Source organism: Uranotaenia lowii, chromosome 2, assembly GCF_029784155.1.
Source record: "Uranotaenia lowii strain MFRU-FL chromosome 2, ASM2978415v1, whole genome shotgun sequence".
Lineage (NCBI taxonomy): Eukaryota > Metazoa > Arthropoda > Insecta > Diptera > Culicidae > Uranotaenia > Uranotaenia lowii.
Window position 1 is genome coordinate 310,396,821 of NC_073692.1, and position 27,168 is coordinate 310,423,988.

At 35.9% G+C, this 27,168-nt stretch overlaps 3 protein-coding genes across 8 annotated transcripts in view; 1 reads left to right on the plus strand and 2 right to left on the minus strand.

Moving 5' to 3' along the window:
- Positions 1–476: 476 nt before the first annotated feature.
- Positions 477–1,443, minus strand: LOC129748013 (cytochrome c oxidase assembly protein COX11, mitochondrial). The gene is made up of 3 exons (XM_055742461.1): positions 943–1,443; positions 718–885; positions 477–657 (listed from the first exon to the last, which is right to left on the minus strand). The coding sequence occupies exons 1-3, from the start codon at positions 1,327–1,329 to the stop codon at positions 499–501; spliced, it is 714 nt and encodes a 237-aa protein (XP_055598436.1). The 5' UTR covers positions 1,330–1,443; the 3' UTR covers positions 477–498.
- Positions 1,444–1,820: 377 nt separating this feature from the next.
- On the plus strand, positions 1,821–16,468 carry LOC129746460 (fas-binding factor 1). The gene is made up of 3 exons (XM_055740113.1): positions 1,821–2,423; positions 4,807–6,308; positions 15,422–16,468. The coding sequence occupies exons 1-3, from the start codon at positions 1,868–1,870 to the stop codon at positions 16,427–16,429; spliced, it is 3,066 nt and encodes a 1,021-aa protein (XP_055596088.1). The 5' UTR covers positions 1,821–1,867; the 3' UTR covers positions 16,430–16,468.
- A 44-nt stretch (positions 16,469–16,512) lies between these two features.
- Positions 16,513–27,168, minus strand: part of LOC129749349 (rab11 family-interacting protein 4B) — a 215,051-nt gene continuing 204,395 nt past the window's right edge. For all 6 annotated transcript variants that reach the window (XM_055744298.1, XM_055744297.1, XM_055744293.1 and 3 more), the window contains one exon: positions 16,513–18,299. In XM_055744298.1, coding sequence (XP_055600273.1) covers positions 18,180–18,299 — 120 coding nt within the window. In that variant the 3' untranslated portion in view covers positions 16,513–18,179. The remainder of the gene's footprint in view (positions 18,300–27,168) is intronic.

Sequence of the window (27,168 nt, forward strand, 5' to 3'; positions counted from 1 at the left end):
ATATAAACCTTTTTTTTATTTATTTTGTCTGGAAATCATACTGAAAATGAATAAAATCAACAAAACCTCAAATTGGGTTCGAATCTTATCATTGTTAGGTGACGATATGCTCTATCGTCTATGATCAAATCGTTCCAGAACGAATAGAAAAAAGCAAAAAAATGAATCGTTTCTTTACTTAACAACCCGTTCCCTGTATCGTTATTCGTGTCTAAGCGATTCCATTTGATGAAAAAACGATTAGCATAATCGTTCATTAATAATCCAAAACCATTAAGGGAATCTTTTGGGTGTCTTGGGAAGAAGATAATGGGGATCGTTATTGTATAATACTGCTTCATGCGGGTACTTCTAAGTTTTTAAACAATCGTTGGCCTTACATTATTTGAAATAAAAAATTAGCATAATGTTGATGAATTAAAATAAATTTCGTTCGGTGTAGCCAGGAATTTCGATCAAATCAGACACTTTTTCAATGATAAAACTTAACAATACCGTTTATTTCGCACCGTGCTTCGTCGCATATATAGGCATCTGGAAATTGACACCCTCCTTGGCTTCGAAGAATGTGTACGATAGGGTAATCGAATCAACCAGCTCCATCCGAGGATCATCGACGAACTCCGGATCGATGTAGAAGAACACTGGCATGTCAACCTGAAAGAATTTTGATGTTTTGTTAAACGGAAAATTAATGGAGATTTGTTGAAAGGAAACCTCTTCGTGGGGATTAAGTTGCTGTTCCTCAAAGCAGAAACATTGAATCTTGTTGAAGTACGCTCCAGCTTCAAACGGAATCACATTGTAGGTACTTATGCCTATGACTGGGTGGTTCGTCGGATTTTTTGCCGTATAGAATGCCAATGCCGTCTCACCAGGAACGACCTACAACGAAAAAATGTCTATTAGGAAAATGTATTTGAAAAACTGTGTCGATGATACCTTTATTTCCGGCTGCTGAGGTTTGAAGTTCCACCTCATCGAGGCACCGATATCAGCGTTAAATCGAATCTTGATGACCCGGTCTTTTATCTTTTTCATGGATTCAACCTTTTCGCCATCATGGTTCGCACCGGTTGTCCCGCCATAGCTGTACGCCTGGCAGAACATCCGATACAACGGGACGGCTGCATAACTCATGCCCACGGTCATCACGCAGGCTGCCGCCGCATAGTAGATGGTGGTTCGAATTTTGTGCTTCCGGGCGGCATCTGGATCCGGTCTGCCGGATACAAACCGGAACGTAGGGACCCGTTGCGAGTTTATTCGAAGGAAACTACTTACACTAGGTGCTCTATTCACCAGTCGATGCAGAGCTCCGATGAGCATGGTTAGTTGTAGTCAAACAATTTATTTTTTTTTGATATTTACACAATTTTATTCTAAATGAAACATTTTACTGGCAGTTGCGCCACAGAATGAAGTTTTTGTTGACATCCCAATCGATTATGTCACTGAGCGAAATTCGATTTATTATAGCATGCACACCAAAACAGGTACCCCCTTTGTTCACATAAAACCGAGTTGCTATAAACCCACGCAACAGTTCCGCTAGCGTCCGCTTTATGGAAATCGTTCAAGCTGGGGCGCAGGGTTTTTAGGTTAGTGCCGCTATTGCCCGTCGTTTTCAATTTAGCAGCACCATATGTTCAGACAAACGCTTCCTCACGCGCAAGCTAAAAAGCGCACGAAGCACGTGAATTTCAAAGTACGCTTAAGCAATCACCATGGACACGTGCGACCTCCACAAAAGTTTGTTTGATTTGGAAAACAGTTTTCTGAGGTCATTTTAGAATTTTTTAATCAGTTGTGTTGTTGATATTTTTATTTCTAAAAAAAGAATAATTAAAAGTTGAAAAAAAGTAGAATGAACTTCGATTTGGACGATCCGTTGGACGGGTTGCTCAGCGATGGAAGCAATGATAGTCTTTTCGGAACCGAACCGTCCAAAAAGGGGAAGAAAACTGCCACAGTTTCCAAACCGGAAACGAAACAAACAAAAATGGAAGATTTATTTGGTATTAAAACGGAAACAGCTCCCGCCGCAAAACCAGCAATCGATCCTCCGGCGCCAGCAAAACCTCTAACGCTTACTTCCGGTAGCTTTGAGAAAGAAGGCCAGTCTTCGCTGGAGTTCACCCGGCATTCGATATCCGGTCCACCGGCGAGCTTGACAAGTTTTCAAACTAAGAAGACCAGTACGCCGGTAAAGAAACCGGACACAAGCCAGAAGAAGGAAATTACCTTCGATGATAGCGATGTGCTGTCGGATTTGGGATTCGATCCCAAAAAGCCGAAGTCTAAGTCAAATATTTTGGATGATATTCTGGGAGGGCCAATTATTTCGGCGGGGAAAGAACCTGGAGCAAGTAAACAGAACAAACCGAAGCTGAGTTTAGGAGTGGGCAAGGAGGATGTCCAAGGTATTTATTATAAAATTAAAAATGTTAATTATTATTGTTCTATTTTTTTTAATCTAAACAAAAATTTCAAATTTGAATCTGAATCAGAAATTTAACAATTGAAATCGGAATCTAAATCTGGAATGTGAAACTTATACTGAAATCTGAATCGAAAATCTGAGTCTTAAATCTGAAATTTAAATCTGAATATGCTATCTTTTATCTGAAATCTGAATTCGCGATCTGTATGCTGAATCTTAAATTCAAGTCAGAAATGTGAATCTGAATTGGAAATTTGAATTTAAAATTTAATTCTGAAATCTTAAAACCAAGTCTAAAATCTGAATTTAAATCTGAATCTTAAATCTGGTTCTAAGAATTGAAATATGAATTTTAAATTTGAAATCTAAACTCTTAAACTGAATCTGAATTCTGAAATCTGAAACCTGAATCTGAATCTGAAATCTGAATCTGAAATCTGAAATCTGAAATCTGAATCTGAAATCTGAATCGTAAATCTGAATCTGAAATCTGAATCTGAAATCTGAATCTGAAATCTGAATCTGAAATCTGAATCTGAAATCTGAATCTGAAATCTGAATCTGAAATCTGAATCTGAAATCTGAATCTGAAATCTGAATCTGAAATCTGAATCTGAAATCTGAATCTGAAATCTGAATCTGAAATCTGAATCTGAAATCTGAATCTGAAATCTGAATCTGAAATCTGAATCTGAAATCTGAATCTGAAATCTGAATCTGAAATCTGAATCTGAAATCTGAATCTGAAATCTGAATCTGAAATCTGAATCTGAAATCTGAATCTGAAATCTGAATCTGAAATCTGAATCTGAAATCTGAATCTGAAATCTGAATCTGAAATCTGAATCTGAAATCTGAATCTGAAATCTGAATCTGAAATCTGAATCTGAAATCTGAATCTGAAATCTGAATCTGAAATCTGAATCTGAAATCTGAATCTGAAATCTGAATCTGAAATCTGAATCTGAAATCTGAATCTGAAATCTGAATCTGAAATCTGAATCTGAAATCTGAATCTGAAATCTGAATCTGAAATCTGAATCTGAAATTTGAATCTGAAATCTGAATCTGAAATCTGAATCTGAAATCTGAATCTGAAATCTGAATCTGAAATTTGAATCTGAAATCTGAATTTGAAATCGGAATCTGAAATCTGAATCTGAAATCTGAAATCTGAATCTGAAATCTGAATCTGAAATCTGAATCTGAAATCTGAATCTGAAATCTGAATCTGAAATCTGAATCTGAAATCTGAATCTGAAATCTGAATCTGAAATCTGAATCTGAAATCTGAATCTGAAATCTGAATCTGAAATCTGAATCTGAATCTGAAATCTGAATCTGAAATCTGAATCTGAAATCTGAATCTGAAATCTGAATCTGAAATCTTAATCTGAAATCTGAATCTGAAATCTGAATCTGAAATCTGAATCTGAAATCTGAATCTGAAATCTGAATCTGAAATCTGAATCTGAAATCTGAATCTGAAATCAGAATCTGAAATCTGAATCTGAAATCTGAATCTGAAATCTGAATCTGAAATTTGAATCTGAAATCTGAATTTGAAATCGGAATCTGAAATCTGAATCTGAAATCTGAATCTGAAATCTGAATCTGAAATCTGAATCTGAAATCTGAATCTGAAATCTGAATCTGAAATTTGAATCTGAAATCTGAATTTGAAATCTGAATCTGAAATCTGAATCTGAAATCTGAATCTGAAATCTGAATCTGAAATCTGAATCTGAAATCTGAATCTGAAATCTGAATCTGAAATCTGAATCTGAAATCTGAATCTGAAATCTGAATCTGAAATCTGAATCTGAAATCTGAATCTGAAATCTGAATCTGAAATCTGAATCTGAAATCTGAATCTGAATCTTAATCTGAAATCTGAATCTTAATCTGAAACCTGAATCTGAAATCCGAATTTGAAATCTGAAGACTGAATCTGAAATCTTTTTTTTTTAAATCGGGATCTAAATGTTCAACTCCGAATCTGAAATTTGAATCTGAATTCTGATTCTGAATCTGAAATCATACATTGAATACAAACGAATTCAGTCTGACAAAAAGTTGTTTTGGAACAGCAATTAAGCAAAATTGTAAATGTCAACTTTAAATAAATTAGGTTATTTCATGCACAAATTTAGATAAACTTTTCCTTTTTTTATATCTCGCTATTTCTAGCAATTTTGAAATTAAATCAATTTTAAATTAAATCAATTTACCGATTCTTTGAGTACTATAGAATTTTAAAATACCCTACAAAAAAAATCCACAAATTTTAAATGCTTAAAAAAACAAAGATTATTTTCAATTGGCTATATACCATCAAACAACAATCTTCAACTCTTTCACAGCAAGCAAGTCAATCTCCAGACAATCAACGGAAACGTCAGAAAATCTACAAACCGAAAGTACAATAATGGGAGGTTACGCTCCAACTGGTGGAGCTCAACGACGGAGTGGCCGTCGAAAATCTTCCAACGCTCTGAACGATCCCTTGGGCCTGTTTTCGATCACAACTGAACCGAAGAAAGAAGTCAAAGCAGCGAAAAAAGGAGCCGATTGGCTCGGTTTGAACGACGATAGTATTTCCAACGACCCGGAACCGGTACCGATGTCGAGAAATAATCCAGAAGAAAGTAAACCAATAGAAACTCCAAAACCACTGCCTGTATTGCCCCCGGAACAACCTCAAACTGCTGTACCTCAGCTAATTCAACCAACAGTTCAGACAGCACAGCCACCAATCAGTGTTCCTCTTTCAACGATTCTTAAACCAGACATCAAGACGGCTGCTCAAACCATGGAAATTTTGAACAACGAAACACAAAACGCTCTCAACACGATGCAGCAACAGGAATTCCATCTACAGATGGCCAACCAAATGAAGAATCAAGAACAAGCTCTTCTGGAAATGCAACACAAGCAACAGGCAATCTTACAGAGACAAGAATCTCAATTCAACGAACTGCTGCAGAAACAAATTCAAAGACACAACGTGCTGGAAGAAGTTATCGCCAAACAGCAAGAACGTATCAATACCAACATTCAGATGATGATGATGAGCCAACCACCTCAAGTTCAACCACTTTTGGTGGATCATTTCACTTCAAAACAAAAACTAACGGAAGACGAAGTGCCCAAAGAGTCCAACCAAGACAACATTCTAACCAGAATAGAGCTCGAAGCTGATTTGAAGCGTCTCGAAATGGAGAAGCTTCGTTTAGAAGACTTGATTGCAAATATCACAGCGAACCACGAACAAGAAGTGACGATGCTGGAGCAGAGCTATCGTAAGCAAATGGGATTCCTGGAAGAAAGCTTAAAGATTATGGAAGCTCGAATGAAAGCGGAAAACAAGAGTTTGGAAGACTTTTACAAAAATAAACTTAACGATCTGGAAGAAGAAAAACAATCGATAATCGGTGAACATACGAAAAAAGTCAATGAAATGGAAGACAACCACAGAAAAGCAATCGAGAAGCTGAAAACAACTTATGAAGAAAGCGTGGAGAACCTCAAACAAGAACATCGAGAAATGATAAGCAACATTCGGGAATCAAAGCTGATGGAGTTTTCCGTCCTCCAAGACAACGCGTCCTACATGACAATGTTGAAGAATGCATCCAGCTATCTGGAGAATGCTTCCGGCGATTTGCAGCAGCTTCGGGATACCCTGCAGGAACAGATCGAGTTTGCGCAGAAAGAAAAGGATATTCAACTGAAGGCGAGAGAGAAGCAGCTGGAGGATCAGCAGCGACTGCTGGAACGCACCAAGGAGTCCGCTGAGGTGGAAAAAGAACGGTTGCTCAATCTGGTAGAAACACTGGAAGGGAAGCTGACAGAAATTGCCAAGGTAAGTTGCCGAAATCAAAGGAAAGTTTATGTTATCTCAGATGGAAAGGAAATTCTCCTTAAACATTCTTTGTCCAAATAGACTGAGCCGCTTTGGGATCATTTTCGAAATCCTCAAGCCTTGAGCTCTACACTTTTTTTTGTTTAAGCCGTAGGAAGAACCGGCTCATGGAGGGGGTTTTGATGAATTTTTTTCCCTAGAACACTTTTTCTTCAACAATGCATGCATTCACAAGTGGAAAAATGTATATGTGCTTAGTACAAAATGTTCAGGTTTAAATTATTTTACATTTAAAGTTGATTATTTTTGACAATTAGTCCTAGAAGTTGCCATTTTTTCATGAAGATAAAATATGGGGACTTGTGATATAGCTCAGTTGGTGAGTAAGTTGCCTCCTGAGCTGATGTCTGTGAGTTTGGGCCCAAGAGTAAACATCAAACACAGTTGTCCCAGATAAGTTTTTCAATGACTAGTGCGCCAACGGCATAAACAATGATGTAGAAACGACTGACATCGGATTAAAAAACGGATTTTGAACGCTTCATTAAAAAAAACTTTTTTACTCACTTTAATTAGCAAGCTAATTTTTTTTACCACAATCATAACCCTTTTAAGCCTACACACAACGAAAAAAATCTGTAAAATCACATCACATGTGATGTAAATAAAAAGAAGCATCATATATGCCGGAGTTTTCAGTGCTAGTTGGAAATTACACGCCAGTGAAATGTTGCAACGTGTAAAATAAAAAATGATGTAAAATATAAAAATGATGTAAATTATAAAACCACTGAATATTGGAAGAAAAACTTTCCAATTGGAATCTGTTTTGTTTTATTTATTGGTATTTATGATTCAATAATGGAATTATCTCATGTCATAATAAAAATAAAACCTTTTTGTAATTAATTTAGTTTATTTCATTTGGTGACAATGATTTTTTTAATCTTACTATTTTTTATATTATGAGTCACATTCACACTTTTATTTTTTCTCGAAGACCGGATACAAAGTTGAATAACTTGGAGCTGCTTCCAGAACCGCTTCCTGCTTCACGAAGATCTCTGGGAACTTTAATCGCGGGAAAACTGCTTAAAAAATACTTTTTGGTGCACGACTTTGACTTGACACTTTGTTTAAATTTGTCTGATCCTATTAAATTGAAATTCAATGTCCTCATCACATTCCATGTCGTGTAATTTTAAGAATTTTTTATTTCCATTACTTCACATATGATGTAACAAAAACGAAGCATCACATATGATGGGATTTTCAGTGCGAGTTGAATATTCCACGTCTGAAAACTTCAAAAGACGTGTAAAATTTAAAGACATGTAAAATATTGAAGACGTGTAATATTTAATTCGCACTGAGAATTCCGTCGTATGTGATGCTTCTTTTTATTTACATCATATGTGATGTAAATTTAGATCAAATAATCGCGTTCCGTGTCAAGTAATATTTGTGTCATACTTTTTTTAATTTGTAAATTTACATCAATAAATCGAGTTCCACGTCATGTAATGATACAGGTTTTCAATTTCAGTGTTGTTAAGGATTCAGATTTTTTTTCTGTGTAGGTGAAAATGTATCAAATATTTAGAAATCCAAGTACAAAACTATGTCTACGGTTCAAATAAGGTTTATTTTCTACTCTCGAAAACTCGATTAAAATTTAAGATTTTAGTTAGAACATTTGATTTGCAATATATAAAATGTAAAATAAAATGTTTCTTTAATTTATCGGCCTTATCAGTGAAAAGTGATGTCCTTTAATGTAGGGACATCTAAAGATTATATTTTTTTTAATGTGTGCAAATCTATCTGTATCTACCACTTCATAGTAGTTGGCCCATGCGGAACAAAAAATTGATATGTGATGATAATGCTTCTAAATTCCCTACACTTATGATGAAAGATCATTATTTATCTTTTTCATACATCCTTTCGGAATGTTTTAATAAGATTTTAGTATCAGGTTTACATCATGAATATTTGAAAACCGCAAAAGTTATACCAATTTTAAAATCCGGCGACCCTCTTGAAGTTAGTAATTACCGCCCAATCTCAACACTCAGTGTCTTCAGTAAGATTTTTGAAAAACTACTGATAAATAGAATCAATACTTTTCTGGATCGCAATAACGTACTTTACAATCTGCAATACGGTTTCAAATCTGGTTCCAGTACACTGACAGCTATCTGTGAGTTATCGGACTTCGTGATAGAAAAAATAGATTCAAGGAATATTGTATGTGGTCTTTTCCTTGATTTAAAAAAGCCTTCGACACACTTGATCACGATCTTTTACTGATCAAACTAGAGTGTTATGATACGAAGCTATTTAACAAATAGAAAACAATTTTTTTGTTTAGGAGATGCAACGAGCTCTTTTAAAAAAATTGGACGTCGGTGTTCCGCAGGGCAGCAATATAGGGCCTCCCCAGCAAACATTTATGAAGGTATAACGCAGGAACAACAGAATTATTCAAACAAATATATCAGATAAAAAGATTGTATTAAACCTACCAAAATAGCATATAGCTACAAAAGTGGAGGCGATATATCTACAATAACAAGATTCCAACGATTCGATTTTCCAACAAAAAGCAAAATAAACGAAAAAAAATTCCTCGACCAAGATTTGAACTTTAGTCCTCCGAGTTTGCAGTCCGGTATCTTACCACGATGCCATCTCATCAGTTGATATGGTCCACGCTATAGTTCTATAGGTGAGATTTTCTTTTTACCAACCGGTCAAAGGAAGAAACCGGAGAAAGTGTCAATTGAAGGACCGCCCACATATCGTAAATCAGTTCACTCAAATCGTAAATGTCGAATTAGCATATTCTCAACTTTTTGGAGACATATTTACGAGTTGACTGAACTGCTATCCGATTAAACTTTTTTCGAGCAAAGCTTGTCGTAAATGAATGATAGAAAATCACTCAATACCAACGTGTTTACGATAGTTAATGAAAATGTCTTAATATTCGATTTGGATTATCATTTCTATTACGATTTCATGTTAGCTGGGTCTCCTTTTCTTACTGTACATAAATGATGTTAGTCGACTTCCACTGCACGGCATACCACGTCTTTTTGCTGATGTCACAGCCCTTTTTTTATCCCGGCGTATGTCCAAACAACGTGATTATGCATATGGAAGAAGATTTGAAACCAACTTTAAATATTTGGGAATAATTTTTGATGAAACTTTATCATGGAGCAATCACGTACATCATTTGCAAAAAAAGATATCATCTTATAGCGGAATTCTATGGAGGGTCAAAGCATTTGTTCCACGTCATGTCTTGCTCAAGTTCTATTTTGTCTTCATACATTCTCATCTATATTACTTAATTGCTATATGGGGAAGGGCATCATTGTCCCTTTTATCACGCTTACAATCCTTACAGAACCGTTGTTTAAAAACTATTTTTAATCTCCCTTTGCTTTATTCAATCAATTTAATTTATTCCAACAGTTCACTCAATATTTTACCACTCACTAAACTTTGTGACCTTCAAACTATTATGTATGTATTTGATAACTTGCATTGCACCTTTTAATTGAGGATTTAATTTCCAAATCCAAATCTTAAACTGCATATTTACTAGATTTTTCTGCAAGTATCCGTGTCCGTATATTGTTGCAAAATTTTCTCCAAAATCAGGAAGCAAAACACGTAGAAAACTGTTTTTATTTGATTGATACACATAAGCCGAATCATATTTAAGGCTTCCAAAAAATCGTTAATGTTTATTTTGACAAAATTACTTTAAAAAAATTGGATACATAATTCTTAAGAGTCAATTGAAATTTTCGTGTAATTTAGCTAAGAGAGTGAGAAAATCTGGTCACATCTAGACAATCTTTTAAGCTAAGCCAATTTTTTTTTTTAAAGTTCTGTAGAATTGTGGTCCTGGAATGAGATTTCGAGGTTTTAGAGTCGAGATTGTTACTCATGAATCATTTTCGTTTTTCCTTAAAATTTATTAGAAACATCAAATTTTATGTTTAACAAAACAAGTTTCACGTTTCACTTGGCATTTTTGGACCTTCATGGGGGTGTTTAACCCCTATATTTTAATCATAACTACCCACTTTTTATATTCTCGATGATAGATTAAAATCTCTACAATCAATTAATATGCTTTCTATGAGGTTTTTCAAAAAATTGTAGCAACGAAATTACTAAAAGAAGTTGGAATACGACCAAATTTTCAAACGTTTTGTAGCAAGCTTCACGCTCTACACCCCGGGATAATTTAAAGGGGGGGGGGGGGGGGGGGGGGTAGGGTCTAACACTTTCAAAAAATCGATTTTTTTTTATTTTTTATTTTCTTATTGTAAAACATTTCAAGAATGTTGTGTCAAATTTTTAAGTCAATTGAAGCAAAACTGTAGAAATTATAGGCCTTTATCTCCTCCTATCTAATACTGCAAGAAAGCAAGAGCAGAAACTTCAAACGCGCTTTTCTCGAAAGCACATTTTTAAAGTCCGTGGACATCGTCATTTGAAAACCACTTATCCGATTCTTTTCAAATTTGGAACATATTTTCTACATATAAAATACCAGACCCCAACGTTTTTCTTTTTTGATTTTTTTTTTTACTTTGGGGAGATTTTAGAGGTGAAAAATGGCGGATTTTTAAGTAAAAAATCGTAGTTTTTATTTCAAACAGCCACAAAAATTTCATAAAAATATTTTTAAGTTAAATAAAAACGTTGGGATCCAGAAAAACATCTATGAAAAATATTTTGCTCTGATTTTTTGACCTCAGATGATCCTGTGCTGAGATACAGTGTCCACCGCAAATCCTGTTTTTTAAAAGGCATCCTCGAATATGCTCCGTCACCGGCTCATTTTTCAATATTTTTCTACGAAAAAATTACTAAATGTTCTTTTAACAATGCTTGTGTCTAATGCAAAAAATTTGAATACATTTGTTTGAACGATAGCTCTAGAAAAAAATCGTGAAAATGGTGTTTTTTTTATACCCGTTAGACCCTACCCCCCCTTGAATCGAACAAAATCTCCCGGTCGTGCTCTCGAAATCTTTTTTCCTATAGCAGACTGAAAGAATCGCCCGCATGGCTACGCAGGGTGGTTTGTGCTGATACGTAAGAATATTTAAACATAATTCTTAGCTAAGTATCTAATTGTCTTCTCTTCATGATTTTGATTGTTTTTAGATTTTCAAAGTTAAAATTGGATAAGTTCTCACGGGGGGTTGTGCAGAGCGTGAATGTTGCTACAAAAAGTTTGAAAATCTGGTCGAATCCCGACATTAGACTGCCCCAAATTTGTATGGGAAATTCAAAACCTGTGAAATGTTATGCGCTGCAGGCTGAAATTGATCCTAGTCCTAGTACAAGATCTCATGCCAAATTTGGGCCAGATCGGATCACCGGAAGGGGTCGCTCAACGAGCGTGAAGTTTGTATGGGATTTCGAGACATTTTGTTCGGAAGAAACATGAAAAACCAGTTTTTCATCAATAACTTTGGTTTCCGTCGGACGATTTCTTTCAAAAACGAGTTTTCTTAAAGCCTTAATTATGAAAAATATTTCATCCGAAGACTGCATTTCAATTAGAGTTAAGATAAGAAAGATATAAGGCTTCAAAAATGAGCTAACTTTTTTAAGGATGGTATTCATCACTGTTAATGAGTCGAGGCGGTCGAACATATTGACGCCTCATTAACAGTGCTGAATACCACCGTTAAAAAAGTTAGCCCATTTTTAAAGCCTAATAACTTTTTTATCTTAACTCTTATCGAAATGCAGTCTTCGGATGAAATATTTTTCATAGTTTAGGCTTTAAGAAAACTCGTTTTTGAAAGAAGTCGGCAGACGGGAACCAAAGTTATTGATGAAAAACTGGTTTTTCATGTTTCTCCCGAACAAAATGTCTCGAAATCCCATACAAACTTAGGGCTCGTTGAGCGACCCCTTCCCGTGATCCGATCTGGCCCAAATTTGGCATGAGATCTTGTACCAGGCCAAGGATCAATTTCAGCCTGCAGCGCATAACTTTTTCAAAAGTCGGGTCATTTGGGGCACTCTACCCGACATCTTTTAGAAAATTCGGAAAATGCTGTTACAATTTTTTCAAAAACCTCAAATGTGTAAGTCTTTTTTCGGCATGCCAGTTGTGGCTGTTCTACAAATTATGTATCTCGTGGTTCAGTAATATGGACCAACTGGAGTTCCCGGATGAAGCTGATGCTCACCAAGGAGGGCAACTGGAAGGCTGTAGCGGGTGTGAAACCGGAACCGACAACGGCAGCGTGGAAAACGAAGGACGAGCTGGCGCTAGCATCGATCGGATTGGCCGTGGAGAACAACCAGTTGCTTCACATAAGGAAAGCAAAATCGGCAGCAGAAGCGTGGACGGCTCTTGAAAATTTCGTGAAAAGGACATTTAAGGTTTCTGTCATGCGGAAAATCTGCAGTCAGCGCCTGTAGAAGCATGGTGACATGGAAGCGCACGTGTCCAAGTTAGCGGAATTGTTCTAAAAACTCAAGATCCTGGATGACCAGTAGCTGGTCGCAATTTTTGTTCAGCAGTCTGCCGGAGGAATACGAGACGTTGGTTACCGCATTGGAAGTCCGACTGGAAACCGATTTGACCCTAGACATGGTGAAGGGTAAATTGATCGACGAGTGGCAGAAGAAGAAGCAGCGAAACTGTGGCGAGGACGAATCCGAGTCTGTTTTGTTTGCGGATTTGAAGCCCGAAAAGGACCGGTGTTATTTCTGCAAAAAAAATGAACCATCAGGAGGCGACATGTGAAAAATTTCGAACTTGAAATAATGCAAAAAGTAACAGTCCAGTTACTAAGCAACGGAAAGCGGTTACCAAGCAATATCAAGCAAACAACGTGGCGCAGCATGACGACATCAGTCAATACACGTTTCTCACTGAATGCGGTAGTCAAGTGGAAAAGCAGTGGATACTAGATTCCGGAGCCTCATGCCACATTGTCAACTACAAGGAGTTAAACGAAGCAGTCACTGAAAACGTGTGGGTCGGAAACGGTGCGAAGGTTCGTTCGAAAGGCCGTAGTACTGGACGGATCAATGTCATCGATGGTTCAGGTCAAGAACGTCAAGTGCCAATCGAATGTGCAATGTATGTTCCCGATATGGAATACAACTTGTTTTCTGTGATGCGGCTGGGGCAATAAGGATTTGTCGTCGTTTTCGAAGCAAGTTGTGCCAAAATCATGAGAGGTGAAAAGCTGTGTGCAACGGCGCTGTCTGTTGGAAATTTGTTTGTGCTGTGTCAACCGACAGAGCGCATATCCCTGGCAACAAGTGGCGACTGCGTGCGACCATACGAGCAGTGGTACGGTAGGAAGCCAAATCTTGGACACGTTCAACGGTTTGGCGTGGATGTATACTGCCACGTGCCAAGTGTGAAGTGAGGTAAACTGGATAGCAAGGCATCGAAGCTGAGGTTCGTTGATTACAGCGAAGCATCGAAGGCGTACCGATTGGTGGACGAGGCGACGGGAAAAATAACAGTCAGTCGTGGTCGTGATGTTAAATTCCTGACGTCATGCGGGTCGGAGCCGGAATCAGCTAATGAATATCTCGTTGTTCCATTCATCGATTTCCCACGTGTGGATCCTGTCAACGAATCAGAAGAAATTGAATCCGATAAAGACGAAGACGGTGTTCAAGACGACTCAGCTGAAGAAGAAGCAGGAGCGTTCAGACGTTTTGCTGTGTTGTTTGTTTGGCTAGTGTTGTGGTTGAAAACGTTCATCATGAAGATTTGCCTCGGAGGTCGACAAGGTCCAATCTTGGTGTTTCTCAGAAGCGGTATGCTTTTTCGGTGAAAACTTCGGTACAGAAGGAACCGAAAACGGTGATGGAACCGTTGTCCTGTCCGGACAGCAGCAAGTGGCGTCAAGCGATGGCCGAGGAGCTCGATTCGATTGAAGCCAATAATACATGTGACGTGGTCGAATAGCCGGAGAGCTGTCGTGCTATAGGATGCAGGTTGATGGGGGATGGATTCAAGCGGTGCGAGCCAGATCCCTGTCTGTACAAGAAGAAAGCTAGTGGCAAGTGGTGCTACGTTCTTGTTAATGTTTATGATCTCATTGTAGGTAGCGAAAATGAACGGAACATCGGAGCACTGGAAAAGGCGCTTTCCAGGAACTTCAAAATTAGCAGCCTTGGTGACGTAAAGTTTCACCTGGGCATCGAGGTCAAACGCGATGAAGCCGGAGAGTTTCACATCAGTAACGTTATACGAGAATAATCAAAGCTCTTTGAAGATGTTGGAGTTCGAGAAGTTCAGCAACCATACGAAGCACATTTCTACTAAGTTTCATTTTGCAAAGGACCTGAAAACGAAAGGTGTTGTCAACTACGAATATTGTCCGACGGAAAGAATGGCAGCGGATCTTCTGACAAAACCTCTCTCACGGGTACGTTTGCAGATTCTTCGTCAGTGTGGTCTACAGCAGCAGCGTTGAAGAGGGATGTTCCGAGTATGCAACGCAGCAAGCAACTGAACATCAAAGCAATCGTTGCTTGATTAATTTTACTTTTAGTTAGACAGAATAAATACCTGTTAGAACAAACACGTTTTTAATTCAAGCTCTTTCAAGTCAGACCCAGTTTGATTCTCTCACCGCACCTGCCAATACAAATTTCATATTTTTTCGATTTGAAAAAAAAAAGTTATGACGATTTTAAAGTTTGCTTAGGATCATATTGACCCGAACGGCGTGGGAAGGTTAAACCGTAAATCACAGGGTTTACCTAAATTTCCGAACCCATAACTTTGAAATCGTAAAATGTATGTTTTTATAAAAACTACACCGGTGGGTTGCATTATTTCCGTTTGTTGTTCAAAATTAAATCCATACTTTGATGTAAAGTAACCTTCGCTTCCCCCTTTCTAATGTTTAATTTTTTAATTAATTCTGAATTTAACCATATCGTAAACCATAATTAGGTTTCTTACTCCTAAATCAATTGTATTTTGAATTGTAAACTCCTAAAATTTGCTGAATGTTCAGAAAGCTAAATTATATAACGCGGTTTGTTTTTTTATATTTTCTTTTTCCATCTTACACTTCTGACAGACATCCTCCGAGGAGCATTGGACGTACCAACAGCGTCTAGCGAAGCTGGAGTCGGAACGCAAAGCATTCGAAAAGGAAAAAGAACAATCACGGGAGCGTATTTCCCGAGAAGAAAGTCGCATCGAAGAGCTCAAACGAGCACAGCTGGAAGAGCATGGTAGCCTGATGGCCAAAATCGAGGAGGAACGAAAGACTTTGCTGGAAGAGAAAGCGAAGCTAGAAACCCTCTCGAAACTTCACAAGCGAGATCAACCGGAACACTTGTCTCGTGCGGAGATCGACGCCGCAATTCGGGTGGCCGAAGATGCCGCCAAGCAAGCGGATACTGAACGAGATCATTATCTTCAGCTGCAACGACGGTTTGAAACCAAAAGGCGTGAGTTGATTTCCCAGGAAAGTCAACTGAGAACAAAAAGCGGAGAGTTGGAAACAGCGTTGAACGAGGCTAGATTGAAGGCGCTGAATGCGGAGAATGCGTTCAAGAGCATAAAGAAAGCGGAACAGAATCTGCAATTGAAGATGCAACTGGTTCAGAGGCAGTTCCGGGAGATTTCCGAACGGGAAGATCGACTGTCCAAGGATAAGATTGAACTCAGCAAGGAACGTTTGGAGCTGCAAACGGTAAGGAAGAAACTACAGACAACTCGATGCAGTCTTTGCAAGATAGGGGATCGTTCGCAGGAAATTGGGGATTACTTGACGGCGGCTGGGGGCAACAATTCGGAATCCGTTGCCGATGATCGAAAGCTGGAGGCAAACTTTTTCGAGTTGCAACAACAGCAACTTCGTTCAAGTGCTGCCAAAGTTGATAACTTTTTTGACGGGGACCTTGAGAGGCAGCTACAAGCTTTTCTGGAACGGAATCGAGTTGATGAGGATGAGTTTGGACTGAACGTGGGTCCTCCGAACATCGCCGAAAACGAAGATGGAACAATTGATACGGATTTATTGTTGCTCAAGTTTGACGTCCTCAAGTCGCAAAACTTTTTTAACTCTCATGATAAATAGATTTTAAGCTTTTTCAAATAAATTTTTCAGATTTTTTCATAGTGAGTATTTCTTTTTCTCAAATGACAACATCATTATTGGGGGTTTTCAGTTAATATTTATTCATCTCATCGGGGATTTTGCTACCAACTTTTCTTCTCCTTCTTTTTTTTCTTCAATATATTCACTAATACAGTAACATTTTTCATTTGTTTACCTCTTCAATAAGTAAAGTAGAGCGCTATTTTGGCATCCAATTTAAAATTGTTTCATTTGTAATACGTTCTCTTCTCATAGGAGGGATTTTCACTTTCGAGCCATCCTTCAGTTCTATTGTTTGTGTTGTTTTGATTCTATTCATGTTAATTTGTTGTTTTTGTTTGTCTACTATGTGTGTATAAGGATTGTTGGTAAATACAACTTGGTTACCGAGTATGAATAATGCATCAAATTCCGATTGGAGTTGTTCAACAATTTTGTTTTCTACAAACTCTCTGCTTTGTGTTTCTGTATGTTTTGTGAGCTTGTGTAAATTCAGTTTTCATTTCTTTTGAGAACATCACATAGCATGTTACTCTGCTCTTTTTTTTCAACTACAAATTTCAGTTCGGGTTAGACTTTCTTAGTTAACTACAAAAAGAGGGGGATATATTACTCAAGGGATCAGAATATTTACAATATAGGGGTGGTTTTAGTACATTTTTTCTTCTTGAATGCAAAAAAGAGACGGCAACGTTTTGGAAAATAAGGTTTTCTTAAAGCACCCAACAGTTTACAAAATTTTAAGCATTTCGAGATGTTTTTATTAGTCACATATCTAAAGGCGAAACGGATTACCGATTTTAAAAAGGCGGTTTTTTGTCAATTGCTTAAAATTTGCAATTCAATAAGATTGAGCATGCTAATAGTTTGGATGATTGTTGTAACGATTTTTTTTTTACTTTTTCATTCGAATAAAACCTTCTCGTATACCTTGACACCAATTTTTGAATTTTCCATCGATAAAACCATCTCTTTTCATGCAAACATTAAATAATTTGGTTTCCCAGAAGTCGAAAAAGATATAATTTCCTTTTTTTTTATATAAAATACACATATATAAAAGATATTCTCTTTAGCTTACACGCTAAACGCAAAATAGTCTTCTCACTAGAGTTCGTATCTGTGTTTGTGTCTGTAGTGTGTTACTTTTAAACTCTATTAAAGATATAAAATATATGTATTGCTTGTAAGATGCGTTTCCTTTCTTTTGTTTTCTTCTAAATCTCTCGAACGTACCTCAGACAGAAGCACGAATTACATAAATATGCAAACGGAAAAATTATAACTCTCTACACTTGTGCTTGTCTTTGGACGTATGTTATCAACGCGATACTGATAACTTGTTGAACTCGAACAGTTTTTTCAATTTCGAAATCCTAGAAGGACAGTTATCAAACACGTGAGCAAATCATTTTAAAAAAAACCAATCGGAAACAGTAAACTTTTCATGCAATATCACACAAGCGACGTTCTAATTCTGAACGCGTTTCAAAGTACTGATCATCTTGTTTTGTTATAAATCCTCACTTGCCTAACTTTTCTTTTCTCAAAAGACAACTATCTATACTAAAAATTCAATAGTAGTAGTAGTAGTATAAGTAGTGATAGTATTAACAAGTATTATTAATAGTAGTACTAGGTGCTAGTGATAATGTGTTGCTGTTTGTTGTTGTTTTTGTTTTGTGGTGTTGTTTCGGGGGGCACTTTTTCTTTCGAAAAAGTCACATCCTTAGGCCGCCTTCACCTCCAACAGCTGCGGATAGTGTTCGACCACCTGCAGCAGAATCGTTTCGATGTAGTGCTTCAGCCGACGGTTTTCCTCTTCCTTGTCCTGGAATGCGACTTGAAGCTGTAATGAGAAGCGAGGGTTGGATTTTAGTGGATTTGATTTTCCAAATGTTGGTTAAGACATTAGTTTTGAACTCCAGTGCATTGATACATATAGGTAAAGCAGTGCAATTATGATTATGATAGTATTTGTAGTTGACCTTTGACGCAAAACCCCTAAAAAATTAAAACACATTTCCTAACATTCAAACGAAAAAAGAAATAAATTAAGGTAGGTATATAGATATACACCTGTGGTGTCGATCCATTCACCAGCAAAAAGTTTTAAAATGGAATGTTCATATCTAAAACGGAAAGATTTAAGTTTGGCACGTATCCTTCGCAATAAAAAGACATAGCTGCGTATTAGACTGCCCCAAATGACCCGACTTTTGAAAAAGTTATACGCTGCAGGCTAAAATTGATCCTGGGCCTAGTACAAGATCTCATGCCAAATTTGGGCCAGATCGGACCACGGGAAGGGGTCGCTCAACGAGTCTGAATTTTGTATGGGATTTCGAGACATTTTGTTCGAGAGGAACATGAAAAACCAGTTTTTCGTCAATAACTTTTGTCTCCTTCGACCGATTTCTTTCAAAAACGGGTTTTCTTAAAGCCTAAACTATGGCAAATATTTCATCTGAAGACTGCATTTCGATAAGATTTAAGATAAAAAAGTTATTAGGCTTCAAAAATGGGCTAACTTTTTTAACGGTGGTATTCAGCACTGTTAATGAGGCATCAATTTGTTCGACCGCCTCGACTCATTAACAGTGATGAATACCATCCTTAAAAAAGTTAGCCTATTTTTGAAGCCTAATAACTTTCTTATCTTAACTCTAATTGAAATGCAGTCTTCGGATGAAACATTTCTCATAATTTAGGCTTTAAGAAAACCCGTTTTTGAAAGAAATCGGCCGACGGAAACAAAAGTTATTGATGAAAAACTGGTTTTTCATGTTTCTCCTGAACAAAATGTCTCGAAATCCCATACAAACTTCAGGCTCGTTGAGCGACCCCTTCCCGTGATCCGATCTGGACCAAATTTGGCATGAGATCTTGTACTAGGACTAGGATCAATTTCAGCCTGCAGCGCATAATATTTCACAGGTTTTTAATTTCCCATACAAATTTGGGGCAGTCTACTGCGTATACAGTTTACCGTTTACATATACCCTGGGGTCTAAAAAGCTTCGTTTTGGTTCAAAACTTATCCATGATTTTTTGTAGAATTTTTAAGTTACGTTTACGAATATTTTGTACTGAAAAACCAACATCATTTTTATTTTTCTGTGGAACCGAGCCTGTTTATGATTTTTGTGCCAATTTGTAAAATACTTTTAGGAAAATTTACGCTTATAGCTTTGTCAAAGACTGAAACTTTGTATTCTACTAAACAAAAAGTTATTAGCTGTTTAACAGGGGTATGTATTTCGGCATTGAAAAATAATAAATTCAATTGACATCAATGCTGGGTGCCTAGCAAGGTATTGCATGATAACTTTTCATGCAATCCTTCGCGAGGCACCAGCAGTGATGTCATTCGAATTTTAGTTTTTCAATGCCAAGAGACATACCCCTGCTAAACAGTTATAAACTTTTTTGTTTTATAGGATAGGAAGTTACGGTCTTCAAGAAAGTTGTTCAGTAGAAAATTTCTTTTACAAAATTCATAAATTGGCACAAAAACCGTTAGCAGGCTCGAGGTTCCGCCGAAGAAACGAAATTGATATTGACTGTTCAGAACAAAATATTCAATTTTCCTATAAAAACCTAAAAATACAAATTAACTCATGTAAACGTAACTTAAAAATTCTGTAAAAAAATATGGATGATTTTCAAACCAAAACGAAGCTTTTTAGACTCAAGGGTTTGAGAAATTCAAAATTTACCCTAAGTCGCCTTAGTCTACTATAAAGTCAAAATACATTTTGATACCAGAATTGATCGATATGACTAAAGATTTGCTGATTTTTTGTTAACTACATATATTTACAAATTATTTCATAACACGTACTCTTCACGTTCTTTTCCTTATTTTTATGAGTTTATTTTAGTTTAGTTTACTCAGTTATATGTTTCTAGTTTTACTCAATGTCAAAAATGATCAAATTTAAGTTAAACTGTAAAAAACTTATTTTGTTACGATACCTTTGAATTTTAAACTCAACTTCAAACCAAATTTGATCCAAATACAATACATCTTTAAGAGTGAGCTTCATAATGTTCAGCTTTTTTATCTTTCCAACATGTCGTATATTTAGAACATAAGCTCCAAAAACATCAAATTTAAAATCGAAACGAAAATATACTTAACATAACCCCACAATGAAGAACAAACACATTTTTGTAAGTAGGACCAAACAATATTATGATAATTTATAACAAAATATATTGTATTTTATCCTTATTTAAAACTTTTGGTAAAAATTGTTGTTTCCCTGAAGATGGTGCCAACAAAGCACCGAAACGTTGGAGAGGTTGAATGGATAATAAACTAATGTTCGGATTAATCATACTGCTTTGTTGATTTGAAAATCAAACAACGTACAGTCATCATTTCCAACATCCAACTAAAGTCAAAACATCAAGTTTATCTTCAAAATTTTTGCTTTATGCTAATAGAAGTATTAATATGGGTATAATCTAGTACCCAAATACTTCTACTTCTTCCAAATTTGGTTCGATTAGCTTGGTTAGTTTTCGAGTTATGCTCCACACACTAAAGGACTGATGCTTTTCAAATTATCAGTGAAACATTTATCGTTCCCAAATTCTCTCTAATGCCAAATTTGGTTCCTTTAGCTTGATCAGTTCCCGAAAAATGCTCAAAAAATAGAATAGGAGCACCACCCCCTTTTATCATCTATCTTCTGGCCTCATTCAGGATGAATACAAGTTTTGGCAATGGTGGTCTTTGAAGAAGAAATAGATTTTCTGGTTGTTGAAAATAAAAAATTATATCCATATGAAAACAATTATTCGTTCAAAATTCAATAGTAGGGGAGGAGCGGGCTATATGCGCCCATTGAAGAATACTGATTTAATCAAATATAACATCGAATATGTGTACAAAAACTATATACACATGAGCAGAAATCGGTTTTCTATACAGTGGAGTATTTTTTTTGTTTAAATCTCCTTCCGTTTTTAAGAAATTGATTTTTTTATAACTGTTGTCAAAATTGCCGAACCTGCAAACCTGCGGGCTAAACGCGTCTATTTATGTTTTAGGTAAAATTTCTGTTTTTTGACAATATTTCCGTATAATTTCATTGAAAATGCTAGACTCTGATAACTTTCATACGACAAAGCTGAATATTATAAATATCTAGGTCTTTTATAACATTATGGAATAAATAAAATTTAGGGTTGCCATAATATGGAGGAATTTCATTCCTAAGATAAATTTTATCAAATATGTTTTGAGATCTTTGATTTGCTCTTAAGATGCTTAGAAGCTTAGATTTGAAGTTTTAATGATAAAAATCATATATTTATTCTATTTAACCTGTTACTATAGGGTAGCGGCATTTTACAAACATGATGGGCGCAAACAGAAACACACTCTTATTCCACTTTCCAATAATTATGAAACCATCATAAAAGCTTAAATTTGTGACAAAAACCACCCAACTTTTTGTTTTGAGCTTATTAACGTATAATTTTTAAAAGTCTAAATATTACATAAAAAAATATCAAAATGTTGTATGAATTTTTAATTTTTTTTGAGTTGGTTGATTCATGAAATTCTTTTTTGCCTTATGTTCAAAGCGTATCATTCCGAAATGCATTGATTAGCTATGTTGTCTTGCCAGCCATTTCGTCAAACGGCCGTAGGCGCATTTAACCCGATAGGCCCATTTAGGAAACCTTTCCCCTACTCGAATTTTCAGTTTCATTCCTGAAATGTTCTACCTCGCGTTACATGCTATTTCAACAGTCACTCTACCAAATTTCAATAATAGGCGAGGCGTTGTTTCTGAGATACTGCAGTTTGAATGGAAATAGTCTAGAAAGTAAAATTTTTGAAGAATTACTGTATTTCAGTCCTTACAAACTTTAGAAAAGTTAAATTTTGTGAAACAATAGAGCGTTAGTTGATCTAAGTTTTGCAGAACATTTCGGTAGTGTATTTTGAAATGCGCGAATGCGCCAAATTTTAACAAATGGACTTATCAGCGAGGTCAGAAGGTACTTTTGGAGACCTACATTTTAATAGGCCAAAGTTATCTGAATAATATTTAGTTTTCGAGAACTTGTTAGGAAAATATAATCATATTTTTACTGGGAGCTTATGGAGCTGTCAAACTTTGAACGCGTATTTCTCGAAACAGTGATGTTGGCGCATTTGCCGTATCAAAAGTCGATATCGATTTGATCAATGATTATCACCGAAATAAAATCTTATGGAAGTTCAAAGTCCGCGTGCTTCCCGTTTCTATACAATTATGAACGGTACTGTAACTGTAAATAAGTCAGAATTATTGAATTACTCAGTGTATTGAAAACATTTATCAAATATACTTCAACCGATATACAGCACTTAACGAGAAAACGGGAGACACGAATAGCGTTATCTGGCGACAGAAATGGAAGTACTACACTGTGAATCTTTTCGGAGCTTCGATCAGAAATGCCAGGTATCTTTTTTTTAATTTTTATTTTTTTACGCTTCATTTATTGAGGGATGAACCTGTAGTTTTCACCCAAGTGTCCTGTATTTCGTGGACCGTGATTTTTGAGAAGTGGTCTTCAAAATGTCCTGAGTTGTCCTGATTTCCAAAAAAAAAATACTTTTTAAGGACCGAATTTGTAGTTGAGCTATGAGCACATCGAACAACTTTGCAATTAAACAGTTGAACCCATTTAACCGATGGTATTCTTCGATTCAGATGATATTGAAGATTAAGATGATATTGGATATGAACTGCCAAAAAGCTGCTCACTTTTGTTGTATGTATTAAGTCGTCTACATCACCTGATAATGCTTTGTTCTTGCAATCTAGTGATGTCCTAAAAAATAAATCAAATCCTGTTTAATGACAAAACCACCTGGCACCTCTGTTGGGCAATCGCAGAAAGTGTTGATCAGAGATGTCGTCCGAATAAATTTTCATCACTTTCAGGATTTATGTTGATTTATACTCGTTGGAGATTTATTAGCAACTAGAAAAATAAATTATTTTAATTAGGTTAATCTCCATCCAATTCTAAATTCGCATAAACCTTTCAAGTTTTTCGAAAGACTTAAGTTCGAAGTTTCTCAAATCCATATTCAAGCTATATTTCCGCATACTAAATAGTACATAAAAATTAACAGAAAGTTTGATGCGCTTGACCTCACTTGAAAACTAGCTTACGTCCTTAAAAAAAAGCAAATTTGCTAGAAAATTTCTAGAATTGTTAGCCTCTTGTTGTTTTCTTCACCATTTGTAAGCTTTGAATTTTCATACCTGAACCAGGTTTTTGAACCTGAACGTCGCTCAACGAGCCTAAAGTTTGTATGGGATTTTAGGACATTTCGTTCAGGAGGACCACGAAAATCCAGTGTTTCATGAAAAACTTTGGTCCCTTTCGCCCGATTTCTGTTCTTAAAGCCTAAACTATGACAAATATTTCATTCGAAGACGGCATTTCGATTCAAGTTGAGACACAAAAGTTATCAAGCTTCGAAAAATAGTTATCTTTTTAAGGGTGATATTCATCACTAGAGAGACACTGCTTCGAACATTTTGACGCAGCGTTAATAGTGATGAATATCACTAGGCTTTAAGAAAAACCGTTTAGGCTTTAAGAAAATCCGTTTTCAAAAAAAATCGGCTGAAGGGGACCAAAGTTATTCATAAAAAACTGGATTTTCATGTTCCTCCCGAACAAAAAGTCTCAAAATCCCATACAAACTTTAAACTCGTTGAGCGACCCCTTCTCGTGATCCAACCGGACCCACATTTGGCATGAAACCTTGTACTAGGCCTATGATAAGTTCAAACCTGCAGCGCAAAACTATCACAAGCTTGAAATTTCTCATACAAATTTGGAGCAGTCTAATGTATACATTTACTTTATTTTGTTGCCGTATCAAATAAATCAAAAGTTTCAGGGTCATCTTCAGAGTTAGAATACATTTTGGCAGAAATTTGATATTCCCCCAGGCCTGAGGCCGGCAGGGATCACTTTGAAAACCACTGATCTAGCTGACTAATGAACAGGCCCAACTGCATTTCTATAGGGTAAAAAAGCTACCCACTGATAAAATTAACAAAATACGGTGGTAAAATCATGCACAAAATATTTGGACCCCTAGCGGGGAGATATTTCGAAAAATTCCCTAATGTATACAGGGCTAGAAGTTGGTCACTTTCTAGTATCTTTGTTACTTTTTTTAGACTGGTCATCCAGATGTTACTTATTTTGAAATTTAGTTACTAAAGTCACATTTTTCAATAATGACTTTACAACTGAGCTAAATTTTAAACATTTTTTCTAATGGTTTAAATTTCGTTTTATGTCCCTCGTTTCAAGACACGTAGCTAATATTTATCAGGGTTAACACAAGTTTCATTTTCCTTGATTGTGGAAAATTCAGACGATCGAAATTGGATAAATGACTCAGAACCAGCAAGGAAGTTGATCGTTTTGCCTTGATATAAGGCTAAAACTTGATTTTTTTCTGGTTGGAAAAATAGAATTTAAACAAAAATGTGTATGTCCTTCCGTAAACCTACTGTTGATAATCGCTAAATACGAAGCACACTTGCGCAACGTAGATGCTGTGAACTTCGCAAAGCAACAAGCATTATGAAAACTAATACTCACCACACTTTTTAAGTGCTAAAAGCTTCCAAAAATATTTATATGTCATATACTATATCATGATGAAAACGATTGCTGTATCGGAAAATTGCAAAAACGATTAGAACTTTGAAAAAGGTAACATTTGCCATGCTATTAATGTTTCTGGTTGAATTTAATGTGAGGTAAACTTGTGAAAAGTGACTCAATCGAATCGAAAAAAAACTAGTTTTATTCTTTAATTTTGCATATTTATAGACATTATCCTTTAAAAGATAGCTAAGTATCAATTGTTTATTTCAAAAACTGTTTCAGCCATATCTCCACCTTTTTGCAGGTTGGCTCATCAATTTCCTACAGTATTCTGAGGAACTTCTGAAATGTTTCCAAAAAAAAAATTCAGGCGCTTTTGTCAAAGTTTACGAGGCATTCTAAAACTTCATAAAACCTTTTAAATTTTTTAATGATTTTTTTCAAATTCTGCTAAATGTTTCGTTATTATTTGCAAATGTTCCTTAAGTTAGTTTTGAATTAACAAATTATATTCTGCGTAGAAGTTTGTTCTAGTGAAATTTTTGCGCTTTTTTGTGTGATTACCTAGAATCAGTCCTTAATTTTTTACTAAGCTTCTATAAATCTTTTTTGAATATTCGGTCAACATACTGTATCAATGTGTTGTAACTTTTTTACAAGGATCTTCCAATTGTTTTGTCATGACTTTCTTTATTTATCTTTCAATTTTTTTCCAATATGTGCCAAACTTAACCTCGCGTCTTTTGTTTGAACATTTCGTTCAATATAATTTGAGTCCTCTTCAAATGTGTTAGTCGCTTTGAAGAAAAATTTGATTTGGGTGTAGGGTGTAGGGGTTAGGATTCTGTAGTCGCTATTCCTAAATCATCAAAACTCACTTAGGTTAAATGTTCCTTTTTGTCCAACACATGCCAAAAGAGTTATATATGGCTTGATTTGGTCACTATTTTTACCCTAATTTAACTCTGAAGTAAATATTTTTCCTTACTCTTTTGCCTCATGGTCACTTCTAGCTCTGTGTATAGCAAAACAAATTCTTTAGTGGGCACTTGGCATGTTTCTAACCACAATATTTTTAAAATGTCTCACCTGGATGTTACGGAGATAAACAATGAGAAAAAAATTATAAAAATTGAATGTCTAGTTCTTGAGGAAACTGACAATCGGTGGAAGCTGCAAATCAGTCAGTGTTTCATAACAATTGGCACGATGAATGGCTAAATAAACAGAAAAGACTTTTTATAAATGCGACCATTTTTCCCACATAAACATTCAAAAGGTCTAACAAATTTGAAACCGTAAAACAGGGTAGCTTTGATCACTGGGGTAACTTTGACCTACAATGAATTTTTCCACATTATCATCAATAACTCAGTCTATAGTTTAAATTTATGGAAACTTTCTTGGGCGTTTAAAAGCCTATAATTTGAGTATCGAATAGGAAAAATTTGGTTTGTATTTGAAATTTTTTTCTGTTAGTAAAAATAAAATTTTAAAATCTTAAAATATCTAATTTTCCAGGCTCGCAAACAAACAGCTCCCCTGATGATTCCAAAAGCATTTAGAAGCAAACGGGTTGTTAAAATTGAAAGATCATTTTTTTTCTTTGTATATGTATACTGCCCCTACTTTCATAACAGTCCCATATGCAAAAATGAGCAAGCGAGAAAATAAGCTTTTTCTGTTTAGGAATACATCTTTAAATTGTGACCACAACTTTCAACATAAATGAAATTCCTTTAATGGTATGTGTTCTAGGTTGTCATAATAAATCGTAAGACCTGAAATTTTCGAAATTGGGCCATTGGTAAGGTCGGGAGCTTAATTTTTATTTGTTATGGGACTGTTATGCGGGTATATTCGAGACCTTTTCAAATCTACTCGCATAATAGTCCCATACATAATATGTTTGCTCACTAAGCTACTTTCTTAGACTTCAATTCGATCTTTTTTAATCTTCTAAATGCAGAATCAGAAATAGAAACAAACTTTTGGAAAAATTTCGTTGTAAGTGAACTCTTATCATGATTTTTAGCTGTGACTTATAGTTTTACGAAGGAAGA